The sequence below is a fragment of the Episyrphus balteatus genome, chromosome 3 (genome assembly GCF_945859705.1).
Source record: "Episyrphus balteatus chromosome 3, idEpiBalt1.1, whole genome shotgun sequence".
Taxonomy (NCBI): domain Eukaryota; kingdom Metazoa; phylum Arthropoda; class Insecta; order Diptera; family Syrphidae; genus Episyrphus; species Episyrphus balteatus.
Window position 1 is genome coordinate 75017225 of NC_079136.1, and position 19143 is coordinate 75036367.

At 33.0% G+C, this 19143-nt stretch overlaps 1 protein-coding gene across 2 annotated transcripts; it reads left to right on the forward strand.

The window, feature by feature from the left end:
- Positions 1-3026: 3026 nt before the first annotated feature.
- Positions 3027-17144, forward strand: LOC129913002 (DNA polymerase epsilon catalytic subunit 1). Of its 2 annotated transcripts, none has more exons than XM_055991309.1 (3): positions 3027-3363; positions 10669-16739; positions 16805-17144. In XM_055991309.1, the coding sequence occupies exons 1-3, from the start codon at positions 3232-3234 to the stop codon at positions 17094-17096; spliced, it is 6495 nt and encodes a 2164-aa protein (XP_055847284.1). In that variant the 5' UTR covers positions 3027-3231; the 3' UTR covers positions 17097-17144. The 2 variants fall into 2 exon arrangements, with proteins under 2 accessions (XP_055847284.1, XP_055847285.1); XM_055991310.1 differs by lacking the exon at positions 3027-3363 and adding an exon at positions 9797-10060.
- The last annotated feature ends 1999 nt before the right edge of the window (positions 17145-19143 follow it).

Here is a 19143-nt window from a genome sequence, read left to right on the forward strand (position 1 = left end):
TCCGAACGTTGTCAAAATTTGTTTGTCAAAAATGGGCACCAATCTGTCAGGTCGGCCTTTAATTTTTATATTTCAATCGCAGTAAACAGGAAATTTGTTTTTATTTTAATTTATAAAATGTCATTTGATAAAATTATAAATTAAAATAAAAACAAATTTTCTTCGTGTTTCTTTGCGGAAAATGGTCGATAATTGTTGAAAAATTAGTGGTGTGCGTCGTTTTTCGGTTTTTGTGCTTTTTTGTCGGTAATTTAAAACAATTAAAGGCTTGGCCACACCGGAGGGTATGCGGTAGCGGTACGGGTAGAGGTAACGGTACTTGTATGAAAAAAATTCCAAACTGACATATCAACGTTCAGATGTGGAATTTTTTTCATACAAATATAGTTACCGCTACCCGTACCTCTACCGAATTCTTAAGGCTTGGCCACACAGGAAGGTACATGCGGTAGCGGTACGGGTAGCGGTGAGGGTACTTGTATGAAAAAAATTCCAAACTGACACATCAACGTTCAGGTGTGGAATTTTTTTAGTATAAATATCGTTACCGCTATACCGCATACCCTCCGGTGTGGCCAAGCCTTTAATTCTTTAAATTGTTTAAAATACCGACGAAAAACGCACAAAAACCGATAAAACACGCACACCACTAATTTTTTAACAATTATTTACCATTTTCCGCGATGGAACACGAAGAAAATTTGTTATTTCAATTTATAATATTTTTATATGACATTTTATAAATTAAAACAAAAACAAATTTCCTGTTTACTGCGATTGAAATATAAAAATTAAAGGCTTGGCCACACCGGAGGGTATGCGGTAGCGGTATGGGTAGAGGTAACGGTACTTGTATGAAAAAAATTCCACATTTGAACGTTGATGTGTCAGTTTGGAATTTTTTTCATACAAGTACCCTCACCGCTACCCGTACCGCTACCGCATACCCTCCAGTGTGGCCAAGCCTTAAAGGCCGACCTGACAGATTGGTGCCCATTTTTGACAAACAAATTTTGACAACGTTCGGAATATATTACCTTATTAAGGCTTGGCCACACCGGAGGGTATGCGGTAGCGGTACGGGTAGAGGTAACGGTACTTGTATGAAAAAAATTCCAAACTGACATATCAACGTTCAGATGTGGAATTTTTTTCATACAAATATCGTTACCGCTACCCGTACCTCTACCGCATACCCTCCGGTGTGGCGAAGCCTTTATGTGTACTGTGATGCGGTATAGCGGTAACGATATTTGTACTAAGAAAATTCCACACCTGAACGTTGATGTGTCAGTTTGGAATTTTTTTCATACAAGTACCCTCACCGGTACCCGTACCGCTACCGCATACCCTCCAGTGTGGCCAAGCCTTTAAGAATTCGGTAGCTGACATTAGTTGTGTTTTTTATTACCACCGGTCTTAACTGGACAAAAAAAAAACGCCTCGGGGCTTAACCTGAAATCTTGGCAGCACTGTAGATTGAATGTTCCGAAAACAGCAGACACAACAAAAATTTAGAGTTGTCATATTTTTCGCTTTCGTTATTTTCTTGTTTTTTTCATGTATGTTTTACAAAGAGATACAAAAATGTATGCTAGCAAAACTATTTTAATACATTTTGTCCTTCCAAACGTGAGTTTTATTAATTTATGAAAAAATTAGTTTGGTAGCACAGATTTAAAACTTTTCAAAAAGTTAAGCCCAGAGAAATCTCCGGTCTAAACAACTAAGCCCAAGGGGCTAAGGTGTTGTTGTATTTAACATGTAAATTGCTTAGCCCATACTGCGTTTTTTTTGTCCAGTTAAGACCGGTTGTAATAAAAAACACACCTATTGGTCGCCAAATTGTCATGTTTTGACAATCTGGCGACCAATGTCAGTTCGGAAGATATTACCTTTTTATGTGTACTTTGAGGCCGCACGGCAAAAATCAACCCATGAAAAGTCGGCATTAGGCAATTTTCTTTTTCTTTTTTCCTTACTTGCTTCAGGAAATAACAGCCCTATTCTGGCAAACATCACAAGTCACAAAAACCTCACAAGGTAATCATAACTCGATTTTGTGAGGATTTATTTCTTACAAACTTCTTTCTAGCAAAAGTCAAACTTGTGATTTGCGATCTCCTTCAGAGCAGATCACAAATTCGAAAGTTTTTGTGATGAAAAACCTCTCAAATTCAAATTCAGCTCACCTTGTGAGGTTCTCATAATTTGTGAGGTTTGCCAGAATAGGGCTGTAAAACGCGAAAAAATAACATTCTCCCATTGTTGTTGTTCTTAAAAGCTGAAACACAATCACGCTTTAGGGCGTCGCTTCGTTGCGTTACGTTGAGAAATCCTCAAAGCGCGCTTCTGTCACTTTGACTTCGAACAGCTGATTGAAATATAAAATCTGCTGTCAAATAAAAAAAAACACAGTCACTTACAAAATTATTGGGCCAAGTCTTTATCTTGATTTAATTGTGGAAAAATGAAAAAGGATATTAATGTGTTTAAAAAATGCATAGAAATTTGTTTATTCTTTAATCCTATAGTTATAAAAACAAAACCAATCAAAATATATTGTTTTTAACGATAAAACTCAGTCTAAAACATCATTAATTTTTTTTTTTTTTAATACGTAAATTGTTTTGATTTAAAATATCTCGATGTCGTGTTTTTGTGCAAAAACTATATAGAGAAATTAAAAAACACACATAGTATTGCAATAATTTATTTTTTTTTATTCACATTTGGCGCAATAATAATGTGGGTGACTGTAACTATGTCTGTTAAATGTCAGAAAGCGAGCAAAAGTTCAGTCTGGTTGAACTTTTGCTCGCTTTCTTACGTTTCCTTACGTTTGTCAAAAAAAGCGTACGTAAGAAAAGAGTCATTGTGTGAGGATACACAGATTTCCTATAGTTGAACTTTTCGCAGTTGTCAAAATCGACGGCAAAGCGTGATTGTGTTTCAGCTTTAACTTCTTCGAGTTAGAATTTGACATCTAGCTGAAAAGCCCTGGAGAGATCAGTGATCTTTCAACTTTTGTGCAAAAAAACCAACTCGATCATCCGACCTTGAATGAAAACGTAGTAATAATTATTTATAAATAAAATGTCAAATGGATTTGGAGAACTTGCTTTAATAATTTTGAATTTTCCTTATTTCATGTTTTGAAACAAAAGTAAACACAAAAAAATTTAATATTTAATACCTCAATATATTTGCCGATATTACAAAACAAAAACAATGTCTGCGGAAAGTGTAAACAAGCGTTATTATACGGAAACAATTAAAAATGATAATATTGATCTCAAATATGGATATAAACGAATATCGGACAATATTTGTAGAACAGGATATCTTATTAATATGCACTCGGTAAGCTTTATAAATATACGTAAATTAAATTTCAACTTTGTATTTACTTGCTTCTAAAATTGAGTTTTAAGAAGTAATTTTGTAAGGTCTCTTCCTAAAGTGGCTCATTTCAAATTTCGCGCCATTTTTCAAATGCAATTGACGACTGTCAATTAGCGCAGCAACACAAATGTTTTTTATATTCAGCCCCAGGAAAATGTTTTCGGAACCAAGACCCCCAATTTCTTATAAATTTTGTTTCTTTCCATTTCCCTAGGACCGTATTTCATAAAACTTACGGCCGATTTCTTTACAGAGTCCTAGCGCTAGTACCGGTCCTAGTCCTAAAGTTAGTACTCAAATCGGTTTCAACTCATTTCTTCACTCAGGTACTAAGCTTTAGAACTGTCAATTTAGGACTAGTTAAGACTCGGTACTAGCTAGCTCCTCAAAATTAGCTAGGACCTGGTTATTATACCAATCGTTAGTACTCAAGTCGGTACCAAGTGATTTCTTCACACAAGTGAAGTTTCGCTAATTAGTGTATTTTTAAAAAACGACGTCGATGATAGGGCTGAATATTTCCATACTCATCGACAAACCATTCACCCAAAATATTTTCTTCATCCTTGACTAGTTTTTCATTCAATATTTGTTGGTGCATTCTTCCTAAGCTCCATGTTTATATATTTTTTTAGTCCTCTTGATGGAATTTTATTTTTGCGTTTTTTTTTCTATTTTACGTCCAATTTATTCACTCTCCAATTTAAATTCGCCATTAAAAATGTCAAATCGCATACGAATTATAAATTTTCCCATTTTAAATACCGTCTTTAAATTTATTGGAGTATGGATAAATTGAACCTAAACTGTTCTCAGTTTTCTAAAGTATCAAAATAAACTATTTAAAATGTCAAAATATTGTCAAATATATTCAGATTTAGACCAGTTTTAGACGTATTAATTCTTAGTAGAGCTACTATTACGGCCAATTTCTTCACATGAGTCCTAAGTCAGCCTAGTACCCGGTCTAGCTAGACCAGGTCCTTTCACTAGTACTCGGTCCTAACAAAAAGTTAGTACCTGAGCATTTCTTCACATTTATAGGACCTGATCTAAGTTCCCAACGCAGTCCTAAGACTTAATACGTATAAAACTGGTCTAACTGTCATTCTGACAATATTTTGATGTTTAAAATAATTATGTCGTTTTCGATTGGAATCACTCAAGGATTCACTCATACTGAAATCCAATAAAACAGTTTGAATTGCTTCCACTCAATTCTATTTTTTTGTGTTTGTGTTTGTTTTTTTGTGAAATTTAAAATGTCAAATATGGCACAAGACTTGAAAAATAATTATGTCGTTTTCGATTGGCTCTCCGGAAGCGTCCGGAATCATTCAGAAGTCTTCTGAAACCATTTTATTGGCATGAAAATGACAGCTAGAACGATTCTGAGAAGAGAAATTCTCTTCTCGATTTCAAATCAGAATCCACTCAAGAAGTACTAATACATGAATATTGAAATGCCAAAAAAAAAACTCAATCAGTGTGTTTTTTTTTATTCAAGAAATAATTGTTTTCTGAAATTAAAATTAATTAAAAAAAAGAAATAGTTGCATTAAAGCGACGGAATTATTTATAATCATCATCTTCTTCGTCGTGGACCTCATAATTATTATTTTTCAACATTAATCCATGTCATTCGTTTGCCAGAAAAAAAATTAATTCAAATTTTTGACATATAAAATTTTACACAAACGCAAAAAAAAAACAGAATTGAGTGGAAGCGATTCAAACCGTTTTATTGGATTTCAGAACGAGTGAATACTCGAGTGAAACCAATCGAAAACGACATTAATATGTGAAGAAAATAGTACCTAATATTCAACAAATTAATCGGGAATTCGTTTTGCAAAATATTTTAAAAGCTTAATTTATTTGTTTGAAAATAAATAAACAAATTAATTTCAGAAAACGAAAAAAATTTGAATGAAAAATAATAAAAAAACAATGATTGCGTGTATCTTTGACATGTGAGTATTCATGTATTAGTGCTTCTTGATTTGATTCTGATTTGAAATCAAGAAGAGAATTTCTCTTCTGAGAAGCGTTCAGGCTGTCATTTTCATGCCAATAAAACGGTTTCAGAAGTCTTCTGAATGATTCCGGACGCTTCCGGAGAGCCAATCGAAAACGACATTAATTTTGATATTTAAGGGAAGTTTTCAAAATAAATATAGACAAAAAGTAAAAAAAATAATAAAAAGATTATTGAACAATAAAAAAAAATGTGGTGAAACTTTACAAGAAGTCAACAAGCAAAGAAATTCGATTTGCTTATCAAAAAATATCACTGTCAAGAATGAATTCATGAGTGCTGAATTGTATGATCTGGTAAATGTAGAAAATGCTGAAATACAGGATATCAAAAACGACGAAGTTGGCATTAAGTACTCGAGGCATAAATAGATTCCTGACCTTAATGCAACAGTTTCGAACAGATATTTGTAACTTCATATGTATGTAAAAAATATATATATGTTAATAAAAAGAATAATTAAAAAAAATGCAGTCCAGTTATTATCTTTTTTTACTAATATCCGAAACGCAATATTTCATCATGACTAATTGGCAAGTCCATGGTAGTCTTATGGTACTCTTTTCCAGTTATGAATATTACTTTACTAGTACCATACGTACTCGTACCATCATACTTCATTTGCCTGCCATTTTTGGAAAGATCGAACAAAGTCGGCATACTTTGTTGGTACTTCTACATCAAGAAGCGTTCTTTTGTCCATTTTTCGGTTCCGGTTAAAAAAATCATTTAAATCAACAAAAACGCACTTTTCAAGAGAAACAACAACCAAGAAATTAAAAAATCTGTCAGATATTTTTTAAAAAGACTGAAATCCATTGCTTTTATTCAAGTACTAACCGCTAGACTACCGATTTTCAGGTCCTAACTTATACTGAGTCCTAACTAATACTCGGTACCAATTTGACAGTACTAGGGCTTAGTACTTTTGTGATGAAATCACTTGGTACCGATTTGAGTACTAACGATTGGTATAATAACCAGGTACTAGCTAATTTTGAGGACCTAGCTAGGACCAAGACCTAACTAGTACTCGGTCCTAAATTGACAGTCCTAGGGCTTAGTACTTGAGTGAAGAAATGAGTTGATACCGATTTGAGTACTATCTTTAGGACTAGGACCGGTGCTAACGCTAGGACCCTGTGAAGAAATCGGCCGTTAATGTGCAGAAATGTTCAGGTGCTAACTTTCCGTTAGGACCGAGTACTACCTATCTAGCTAGACCGAGTACTTTTACGACTTTTGTGAAAAAATTGGCCGTTAGGTTTATTTATATGTCGCTCAGTCGCGAATTTACTTGAATACTGTTATAACTAAAGAATCGAATTTTGAGTTATTAATGCAGAAGTTATTGGAATATAGTAATCTTATATTGAGAAATTCGTCTCTTAGCTTTAAAAACTGACGGAGAAGGAGCTCTAGTTTTGTTTTAGAAACTAACTTTTTATATAAAATAATAGATCTATATAATTTTTAATAAAGGCCGGATGAAGAGTGTATTCACGCTCGAAGCGTTGTTACCATATAAAAATCTTTTATTGACCTGAAGCCTGCTTTAAAGTTTTTCATATATGTACTAGCTGACCCGGCGGACTTCGTTCCCCCTTTTCCAAGTTTTATTTCCAATTTTTGATTTTGTAATGTGTTAACCTTTTCCCATTACACATAGGTACATACATATGTAAAACTGTTTAAAATATTAAACAAAGCAAATCATTTGTTTGACAGCTATTACAAATTTTTATCGGAATTTATTCAACCAATAAAGGTTATATAATTCACAAATATACAAAAACTGGCTCTGGTTTCACTTCTTATTTTTTTTTGCAAAAAGTGCCTAAATCGATGAATCCCGCCTGCCATTATAGAAAAATATGACTCATTCTCCCTTTCTTTTGTGAAACTGTTAATGATTTGTGTTTTGCACCAGAGGCCTGGAATTGAAACACCAAGAACGATCTTTTTACTTTTTTTTTGTTTAAACAACCTGTTTTCTTATGACGTTATCACGTAAAATTATCGTCCGTAAACCGACTATACAAACAACCATTGTTTTTGTTTTGTTGACTTTCGTTTTAACTTCCAAAATTTTTATTTGCGGAATGTAGCATCCACTTTCAAAGCTCATTTTTAATCCACTTTAAAAATAGTATTCTCTCTCTTACATATTTTGGTTTCATTGAAGTTTGTATTTGTTCGTTTCTAAACCGTTACCGTGTGAGTAATGTTGGAGCCAGTAACCGAAACAATAGCAATAGGATAAAATCTTAAAAAAAAAACGATTAAAAATGAAAAGATTTCGTCTTAATTCTATTCATACATACGTCGAAATATTTCTTTAAAAAAAATAAATCATTTGATTTTTATGCGGAAATTGTATTAATGGTAGTTGAAACAACTTAAACAAATTTTAAGATGCAGTCATAAATTTAATTGAGATATACTGATGGTAAACAATTTTCTTTGCGGGACTAACATTTTAAAGAGTTAATTCATGTTTGTTTTTATTACCCTTGAATATGAGCGATTTTGAACCCCAAATATTGAATTTGCTTATAACTTGACAACATACCAGGTCCAACTATAAAACAAAACCTGTCTCGAACGAACCTTATCACACACACACACACAAAATTTCATAAAAATCTATATCTACTGTCATTCGGACTTCAAATATGGAATTTAACTATAACTTGACAACAGCGACACCTACTGGGTCCATACCACGCACACAAAATTTCACAAAAATCTCTCCAGTCTGGTCAAAATATGCAATTTTTCTAAAACTCGACAACAGCGCCACCTACCGGGTCCAATTATAAAAAAAAACCTGTCTCGGACGGACCTTATCACATAAACAAAATTTCACAAAAAATCTGTTCAGTCGTTCGTTCAAAATATGAAATTTTTCTATAGCTCGACATCAGCGCCACCTACCGGGTCCAATTATGAAACAAAACCTGTCTCGGATGGACCTTATCACATCCACCAAATTTCAGAAAAATCTCTCCAGGGGGCCAATTCTGGTTCTGTGAATAAGTGAAACGAAAAGCTTTTCACTTGTTCACTCATTTTATTCTCGTTCTGTGAAAAAATGAAAACAAACATCAAAAATATTCATATAAATATATATTTTTTTCACTAAATTATTTGTGATATCATAGGATGAGAATCGTTTTTCGTTTCAAATGAATCGAAAAAGTGAAAAGAGTGTTTGAAAGCTAAAATGAAAAAGTTTTTTTTTTTTAGATTCACGTTTTCACAGAACCAAATTGGCCCCCAGTCTTATCAAAATATGAAATTTTCCTAACTCGACAACAGCGCCACCTACCGGGTCCAATTATAAAAAAACCTGTCTTGGACGGACCTTATCACATAAACAAAATTTCACAAAAATCTGTTCAGTCGTTCGTTCAAAATATGAAATTATCCTAAAACTCGACAACAGCGCCACCTACCGGGTCCAATTTTGAAACAAAACCCGTCTCGGATAGACTTTATCACATACACAACATTTCATAAAAATCTGCCCAGTCGTTCGTTCAAAATATGAAATTATCCTAAAACTCGACAACAGCACCACCTACCGGGTCCAATTATAGAAAAAAACTTGTCTCGGACGTACCTTATCACATAAACAAAATTTCACAAAAATCTGTCCAGTCGTTCGTTCAAAATATACAATTTTCCTAAAACTCGACAACAGCGCCACCTACCGGGTCCAATTATAAAACAATCCTGTCTCGGATGGACTTTATCACATACACAAAATTTCACAAAAATCTGTCCAGTCGTTCGTTCAGAATATGCAATTTTCCTACAACTCGACAACAGCGCCACCTACCGGGTCCAATTATGAAACAAAACCTGTCTCTGATGGACCTTATCACACCCACCAAATTTCAGAAAAATCTGTCCAGTCGTTTAGAAGGAGTAGGCTCACAAACAAACGCACAGGAGAATTATATATATAAGATATAATATGTTTTTTGATTTCTCAGATATTAATTTTTAAAGGCTGTTCATTTTTTCTTACCCATTATAATTTTCGACTTTGAGGCCAATTTTCTTCGATAAATGTGCGATAAACATACTGTTTTATTAATGTTCTTTTCACAAGTTTTCCAGATAACTCATACATTTTATGATATTTTTATTGTGGAGATTCAACATTTGTGCTTATGATAGTATCGAATGCCGCCTTGAAGTCAATACAAAAAAAATATATAAATATGTAAACTATATATTAGTTAGCGAGTTATACCCCGATTCTCCCCAACAGAAACAACTTGTGAGAGTCACAAAAAGAATTTATTCTTCAATAAATTGTTGTAAGTTGTCATCTGCTGCATAGAAGATCACAACTTTGAGAATGTTTGTGACTGTCACAAGTTGTGACTGTGGGGAAGAATAGGGGTGTACACTTTATCGGTTGTAGAATAATTAGTACGAAAACCAGCTTGTGATTCACTCAATAGGTTATTCCATTCTAACAAATTATAATGACAAACTTAGAACTCTCATCGATGAATTCAGCAACGAATGCCCCTGTAATTGCCAGAGACTCTATTAGCACCTTTTTTTAAAATTTGAGAGATGACAGCCTTTTTGAAACAGGTTGGTATATAAGCACTATCATATGCTTGGTAGAAGGCCATTGCTAGGTTTTGTACGAAGGGAATTGTGGTGAATTTGTTTTACTCTATGAGGGCCCCGTTTGATCGTGGTGACTCATTCAGCATCGTTTAAACTTCTTAACACGAGAATTGTGAATCAAGATCATCGTTATGTTGATAAAGCAGACCATAGAAGAAGGATGAAAAAAAAAAATATCTTCTGTCAGCATTCAAAAATGTTCTCCTAAGTTATCAAAACTGATGGATCGATTTGTTTGTTTGATTTTTAATTAATTTCACGAATAATCCTCCACAAATCACTTTTATTTCTACAAATCTGCTCATTTGCAAATTTTTTTAAAACATTTATAAGGTTAATCTAAATTCAAAATTGTGCCCTGTTAGTTTGTGTTGTATACCGTGTAAAATTTTACTGAGCTCCGTCCCTTAGATTACCAATAAAAAATGGCTTTTATCTTTTTAATATAATTTTGTTTCTCTAAAGTTTCAATTTTCTTTTTCAAATAACTGCAAGACATAAAAAATAAACATTTTAAGGAAAACAACCCATTTTTTAATAATGAGAAATATATCAATTAAAAATTTCAGATCGAATTGTTGGATGATGAAAGACGACTTGTCTCGGCTTTAGATTTATTTTTCATTGAAATGGACGGAACCAGATACAAATACACTGTTGCCTATATGCCATATTTTTTAATATGCGTAGAACAAGAACATTCCAATGAAGTAACACAATTCTTAAAGACAAAATTTGGGGCAGACATTGCAAATATCGAACAACTTCACAAAGAAGATCTAGATTTGCCAAATCATCTAAGTGGCCTTAAACAGTTTTATTTAAAATTATCATTTTATAGTCAAAATAGTTTAACGAAAATTCGTAGAATCTTAATGAATGCGCTTGAAAATAATCTTGAGCGTTCGAAGAAAAATGATATATTTGCTCAAATGTTGATTGCAAATTATGCACAAAATTCTACAACAAAAGGCGGTTCTAGACAATCCGAACCAACTGATTTTGTTTTGGATATACGAGAATATGATGTGCCTTATCATGTGCGAGTATCCATAGATTTAAAAATATTTTGTGGAATGTGGTATGACATAGAAATAAAAAGCAAAAATAAAATGGTCCCAACTGTTAAATCTCGACCTGATATTCTAGAACGTCCCGAACCAGTTGTTCTAGCTTTTGATATTGAAACTACAAAACTACCTTTAAAATTTCCAGATGCACAATCAGATCAAATAATAATGATATCGTACATGATTGATGGTCAAGGATACTTAATAACTAATCGTGAGGTAATATCGATTGATGTAAACGATTTTGAATACACACCTAAGCCTGAATTTGAAGGAAATTTTGTCGTTTTTAATGAGCCCAATGAAAAGGGGACTATTGAAAAATTTTTTAGTCATGTCATGCAAGTTCGTCCACATATCTTTGTCACTTTTAATGGTGATTTTTTTGATTGGCCATTTATTGAAATAAGAGCTTCAAAGCATGGATTGGATATGGACGAAGAAATTGGGTTCGCTAAATCACGCGAAGGTGTTTATCTATGCCGACCAGCTATTCATATGGATTGTCTTTGTTGGGTGAAGCGAGACTCATATCTTCCTGTTGGCTCGCAAGGATTAAAAGCAGTAGCCAAAGCTAAACTTCATTATGATCCCATTGAATTGGACCCTGAAGATATGTGCAAAATGGCAGTATCAGAACCTCAACTTTTGTCCAATTATTCAGTTTCGGATGCTATTGCAACTTATTATCTTTATATGAAGTATGTACATCCGTTTATTTTCGCTCTAAACACCATTATTCCGATGGAGCCAGACGAAGTTCTACGAAAAGGATCTGGAACACTTTGCGAAACACTTTTGATGGTTGAAGCATATCATGCAAATATTGTTTTTCCCAACAAACAAAAGGATGAACAAAGTAAATTTTCCAGTGATGGACATCTAATTGATTCAGAAACCTATGTCGGTGGTCATGTGGAAGCTCTAGAATGTGGAGTATATCGAGCAGATATCCCGTGTCGATTTCGTTTAGATCGAAATATGATCACCCAATTAACGGATAGTATTAGTAGTGTCCTCGAACACGCAATTGTCAATGAAGAAGGTGTACCTCTTGATGCGGTCGAAAATTTAGAAGAAGTATCCAATGAAATAAAACAAGCTCTTAAAGGTTTATATGAAATTCCTAATCGATTAGAGCAACCTGTTATATATCATCTTGATGTTGGCGCTATGTATCCTAATATTATTCTAACAAATCGATTGCAACCATCTGCAGTTGTAAATGATGCTGAATGTGCTGCATGTGACTTTAATACACCCGATGCAAAATGTCAGCGAAAAATGAAATGGCATTGGAGGGGTGATATGCTTCCAGCTACTAAAAATGAATTGCAGAGAATAAAACAACAATTGGAAATGGAAAAGTTTCCTCCTCTACAAGCTGGCGGTAGCGTTAGATCGTTTCATGAATTGGCACAAGAAGATCAAGCTGCTTGCGAGAAAAAACGTTTATCAGATTACTGTCGCAAAGTTTATAAAAAAACAAAAGTCGTAAAGTTAGAAGAACGAACCTCTACAATCTGCCAAAAGGAAAATAGTTTTTATGTCGACACAGTAAGAGCGTTTCGAGATCGGCGCTATGATTACAAGGGACTAACAAAGGTTGCAAAAAAAGCAGTCAACGAAGCAGTTCAAAAGGGAGATGCTGCCGAAATAAAAGCCGCCAAAAGCAAAGAAGTACTTTATGACTCACTGCAGCTTGCGCACAAATGTATTCTAAATTCCTTTTATGGTTATGTAATGCGAAAAGGAGCTCGTTGGCATTCAATGCCAATGGCAGGTATTGTATGTTTAACAGGCTCCCACATTATTCAAAAAGCTCGTAATATTGTTGAACGCATTGGTCGACCACTTGAACTCGACACTGATGGTATTTGGTGTATCTTGCCTGCATCATTCCCACAAGTATTTACAATACGATCAAGTCATAAAGGGAAGAATTCTTTTAATGTTTCATACCCGAATGCGGTTTTAAATAATATGATAAATCATTATTTCACAAATGAACAATACCATGAGCTTATCAGCAATGATTCAGTAACTAACGCCCCTGAATATAAGATACGTTCAGAGAATTCTATATTTTTCGAAGTTGATGGACCTTATTTGGCTATGGTGCTACCAGCGGCGAAAGAAGAAGGGAAAAAATTAAAAAAACGTTATGCTGTTTTTAATTTTGATGGATCATTGGCAGAATTGAAAGGATTTGAAGTCAAACGACGTGGAGAATTGCAATTAATTAAGAATTTTCAAAGTTCCGTATTTGAATCATTTTTATCTGGTACTACTTTAGAAGAATGTTATGACAATGTAGCCAAAATTGCCAATTATTGGCTAGATGTTTTATATAGTCAAGGTCAAAATTTGCCAGATTGTGAATTATTTGATCTTGTATCAGAAAACAGATCAATGTCGAAAAAATTGGAAGATTATGGAGCACAAAAAAGTACATCAATATCAACAGCTAAAAGATTAGCGGAGTTTTTGGGAGATCAAATGGTTAAGGATGCCGGATTGGCTTGCAAATATGTAATATCGAAAAAACCAGAAGGCTCACCTGTCACTGACAGAGCAATACCTTTAGCTATATTCCAATGTGAGCCTAGTATCCGAAGTTGTTACTTACGTCGTTGGCTTCGTGATAATACTATGGGCGATGCTGATATCAGAGAAGTCTTGGATTGGGGTTATTACATTGAACGTTTAAGTGGAGCTATACAAAAAATTATAACTATTCCGGCTGCAATGCAAGGCTTAAAAAATCCAGTACCTAGAGTTTTACATCCTATTTGGTTGCACAAGAAAATGATGTCGGGTACTGATAAACTCAAACAAAGACATATTAATGAAATGTTTTCGACCTCAAGCAAATCTGATAAAGTAAATGAAAACATAAACAGACTAACTGCTGAAACATCATCATTGGAAGACATTCCCAGAAAAAGTCCTGTAAAAAGTAGAAATGAACAAAAAATATCTTCAAAAAAAAGAACATTTTCAAAAATTGATTCAAATGATAGGAACAACTGGAGAGAAATTCTAGGGCAACCCCCTCCAATTGGTGAAACCGTTACTGAAATCAGAGAGTGGATAGCATTTCAAAAGAAAAAATGGTCTTATCAATTAAATAATAAAAAAGAAAATATTCAAAATTCAAAACGAATAAAATTCAATAACAATAACGATGGCCAATCTAAAAAAGCATTAACTGTTTCTCAGTTTATAACAAGATCGAAAAAAAATATTCACGACAGTTTATGGCATATAATTCAGTTAACGGCTGAAGATGATTTTGGTAATTTTATTGTTTGGGCATTTATTCAAGATGAGTTGTATAAAATTAAACTACACATACCTCGAATACTCTATATTAATCAAAGATCCGAAACTGTATTTGATGCGCCTTTTAATAGAAAAAAAGTAAATGCATTGCTGCCTAGATCTGCGCCAGCTAAGTATGTTTATCGATATACATTTGAAGAGAAAACCTTTAAATGCAATGGATTGAGTATAATTGCAAGTGTACCAATGACTGATATTGAGGGTGTGTACGAAACAAACATATCTTTAGAATCAAGATTTCTAATAGAAATTGGATGCTTGTGTAGTATACGGAAAGATACACAAAATCCACGTGCGGGATTAATGGAATCTGATACATATAATTTTGAACAAATCGAAAGTCATACAGATATAAATGTTTATTTAGAAAAGTCTTGGCATAAAATAAAAAAGAATTTCCTTTATCAATACAATTCGTTGGGTAAAAGGCAAATATGGGGACTTTTTCTACCTGCAAATAAACAAGTCGTCATTTGTGTATTGGATCAAGTTAGATCAAACCAAATGCCTAATATGAACAATCTCTATTCCTCAGAACGTTCGATATATTTACAAAAAATAATGGGAAGTGATGGTGGAATCGAACTTTTACCAGAACAAATGACTTTTGATATTTTCATGGAAGTTGATATAATACAAGTTTATCGTCATATCCAGACTTCTCTTAGAAAATACAAAGAAAATAAAAGGGGTCCAACATTGCTGTGCACACAAACTTCTTTAGATATACAAAAATTAAAAGTTTCTATACCAATGTTATCAGATTTTCCGAATGTTAAAATTCATATTTCCGATGATGCATCGACATTACATGGACTCGATTGGCAAAAACAAACAGCTCGTTCAATGGTTCGTCATTTTCTAAATTTTAACAATGTTACCAATCTGATGTTAGAGCAAAGCCGGTATTTGAATATTCCTCTTGGTAATATTCCAGCAGATCCAGTTCTAAAAGGAACAGATTTATTTTATGCACGACTTTTAAAGAAAAATAACTTTGTTATATGGTGGTCAACATCTAATCGTCCTGATTTGGGTGGTAAAGAAAATGAAGATTATAAATTACAAACTGAAATCGATAGTAGCAGTATATTTACTCAAAATTTTCCCGGATGTTACAATGGCATTTGTGTAGCCCTGTCAATTCAAAATCTTGCATTAAATGCCTTGGTTCAGTCGCATAAAATTCTTGAAATGGAAAGTGGTAGATCAATGATTGCCTTCGGTGTCAATATACAAGCTACTCTCGAAGATGTCTTATTTAATCGAACAAAGGACTTGCAAAATATGTCGGAGTTTTCTTCATGTGGTCCTGCATTGCGTATATTAAGAAAAATGGTAAACGGATGGTTGCGAGAGGTTTCAATAAATCGCAACATTTTATCAGATTATCATATTGCACACTTTTTTCGGTGGATAAGATCCAGCACTGCTTTTATGTATGATCCAGCAGTTTGTAAGATTCTGACATATTTAATGGAGAAAATGTTTGTTGGAATTCTCACAGAAATGGAAAGACTAGGAGTAGTAATAATATTTGCTGACTTTAAACGTATTATTATCAGTACAAAGAAAAAAACTGTTGCTGATGCATTAAGCTATGTAGAATTTATTGTTCAAAGCATTCGAAAAATAGAGTTTTATCATGGAGTCCAACTATCCTTTGAACAAAGTTGGAAAAATTTAATTTGGTTGGATGCAACAAATTTTGCTGGTCAAAAATGTAATTTGTCTGCTATGGAAAACAATGATGATAATGATGTGATATTTGATGCAACATCTTTGAATATTAATTTTTCAATGGGAGCAGAAATTTCTGAAGAAAATACGGAATTTAAAGAAAAATTTGAACAATTTATTGCTTCGTTGTTGAAATCTCTACAAGAAACTCAATCCCTTTCAGAAGCAACACAAAACATTTCACATACAATTTTTGATTTAGCAACAAAATTATATCAAAAATATCGTAAAACTGATGTTAAAGCTGTTTCGAAATTTGTAGAAGCTATAATAACTGTTATTAAAGTAAACAAGGATTTAAATGATGTAGTTCATATTCTGAGAAGAAACTTGCTGAAAGTTGTTGGTGTCAATGAGTTTAGCGAGGACAAAGAATTAATGAATCGACAAAAATTTATTCTCAGCGGATTTACTTGCAAAGCATGTAATGAGTATAGAGATCTTGATATAATGAATGATAAGCACAAAAGTTTAAGGAATGGCATGTAAGTATTAACATTTTTTATATTTCATCTGCACAATTCTATAGTTCGTATTTCTTTCATTTTAGGTGGGTATGGTTATGTAATAGTTGCTTTGTTGCTTATGATAACCACGAAATTGAGACTCTAGTAACTGATGATATCACAACAAGGATGGCTACATACACACTTCAAGATTTAAAATGTTCACAATGCAATGGGGTTAAAAATGATAATTTATGTCAATCATGTAAGTGCGGTGGAAAATACATGGCAATTTTTAAGCGGGAAGAAATTAAGAAAACTTTACAGATATTGTTAAATGTGGCTAAATTACATCAAATGGATATGCTTCAACATTTTATAATTAATTCGTTTTAATAAAAAAATAAAAGTTTTTGTTACCAAAGTTTATTGTAGGTTTATTATACATAGATAATTGGCCTCTCTTCTCAACCATCATTACGAATACTGGATTCGCTTATTTCATTTTATTAACAGCAAAGAATTTGCATACCGCCGCACAGTGGTGCATTTGATGCTTTTTGGCGTAAGAATTCATTTGCACGGCCATTTCTTGATGAAATGTCATGAAATTTGGTACACTGAAGGATATTTGTATGTAGAATACAAAGACCAAAAATGCCAAATTATTAAAACATATTTCTAGATCTCTTAATACGCTTTTGCATGGATATTATTTTTGAATTAGCACCATTTTGACATCTTTTCTATTTATATTTCAAAAAAAATATTTTGGGGTTATACGGTTGCCAACTATGTTTTAAGGTAAATATAAGAAAACATTATATAATGAAAAAATTCAATGTTCCATAAAACTGAGAATTTATTTTTTCCGTAAACCAAAATTAGGTCAAAAAGTTTTTAGATCTTAAATATAGAATTCGTGTGAGTCTATAATTATATGAATCTATATTCAATAAAATAAAATAAAAAATTTTGAAAACAAAGTCCAAAAAGTGCCAAATTAGTAAAACACACTTTAAGACCACTTATTACACTATTTCATAGATATTTTTTTTCAACTTAGTACCATTTTGACATCTCTTCTATTTATATTTCATAGAAGAATTGAATATTTTGGGGTTATATGGTTGCCAACTATGTTTTTAAGTAAATATTAGAAAACATGATATAATGAAAAATTTCAATGTTCAATAAACATGATAACTTTTTTTTTCGGTAAACCAAAATATACTTTTTTAATAGATTTTAGTATTCTAAATTCAAATCCGAAGTAAAAAAAATCTATGACGTCACGTTTCGTAGACAAAAATTCTTTTTGAACTTCTTTTATCTCACAAACATGACGACATAGAATTTTTCGACTTCGGATTTAGAATATTAAAGGGTGCTTTCATAAATGCATGGTTGCGCAAGTCTGACGAATGCAAAGCTTTCATTAATGCAAATGACAAATGTCAGGTGTTCATAAATGTAAAACGCAAATATTTGCAGCGCAAATGTGCAAATGAAAAAATTCCCATGCGCAATGAATTTTAACTTGAAGAAAGAAGGAACATGACGTAAAAAATGATAAAGCTTTCCTTTATTTCTCAATTCTACCAAAATTTTGATTTGAAATTCAAAATTCAAGTAAAAATAACGAAAATAGCCTCGAATTCCTTGGATATAATAAATTTGTAAACATTGAGAGAAATGTAAAAAAAAAGTTTATTTTCTTAAAGGATAGAATTGGTTTATTTTGGAGAAGAGGATGAATTAAAACTTCAAACTTTTGACAAATGACGCAAATCAGAAAAAGTGTTCATAAATTCAAAGTAAAATACATGCGCAAATAGTTTTTCTGACACTAGTCTGATCGCAAATGACCGCATGTAAACAAAGCAACCATGCAATTATGAAAGCACCCAAAATCTATTAGAACACACACAACACACAGAAACAAACGTTATTTGAATTTTTGAATGAAAGATTCTGTCAACTGCCAATCACAGTAATGCCAAATAACGATCTTTTTGTGTTTTGGTTGTAGCTTGTGTGGCTTCAATGAAACTTTGCATCGAATTTAGAAATAGAGAAATCTTGCAGTTCTGCGCTGCATGTAGATTTTTTTCCCATAAGAGCCCGTGTTATTTTATTTTGCTGCAGGGAAAAAACTGCACGTCTGCTTTGACCATAACTCGATACAATCGAGCAGTGGCAGCACCTAATTTGTATCAATCAAGCATTTTCCATTGAAAACTCTTGATTGAACCAGATTGGATGCTGCCGATACTCGATTGTATCTGCTACACTCGATTGTATCAAGTTACGGGCGGGGCGGGGGCCCCTGTACTGTGGCTGTACCTATATGATTTAATAATTCGGCTCATCTAAATCTTTAAGTAATTTTGTTGCAATTTTTGAATGTAAAAATTGTCAAATAAGATTATAAAAAAAAATA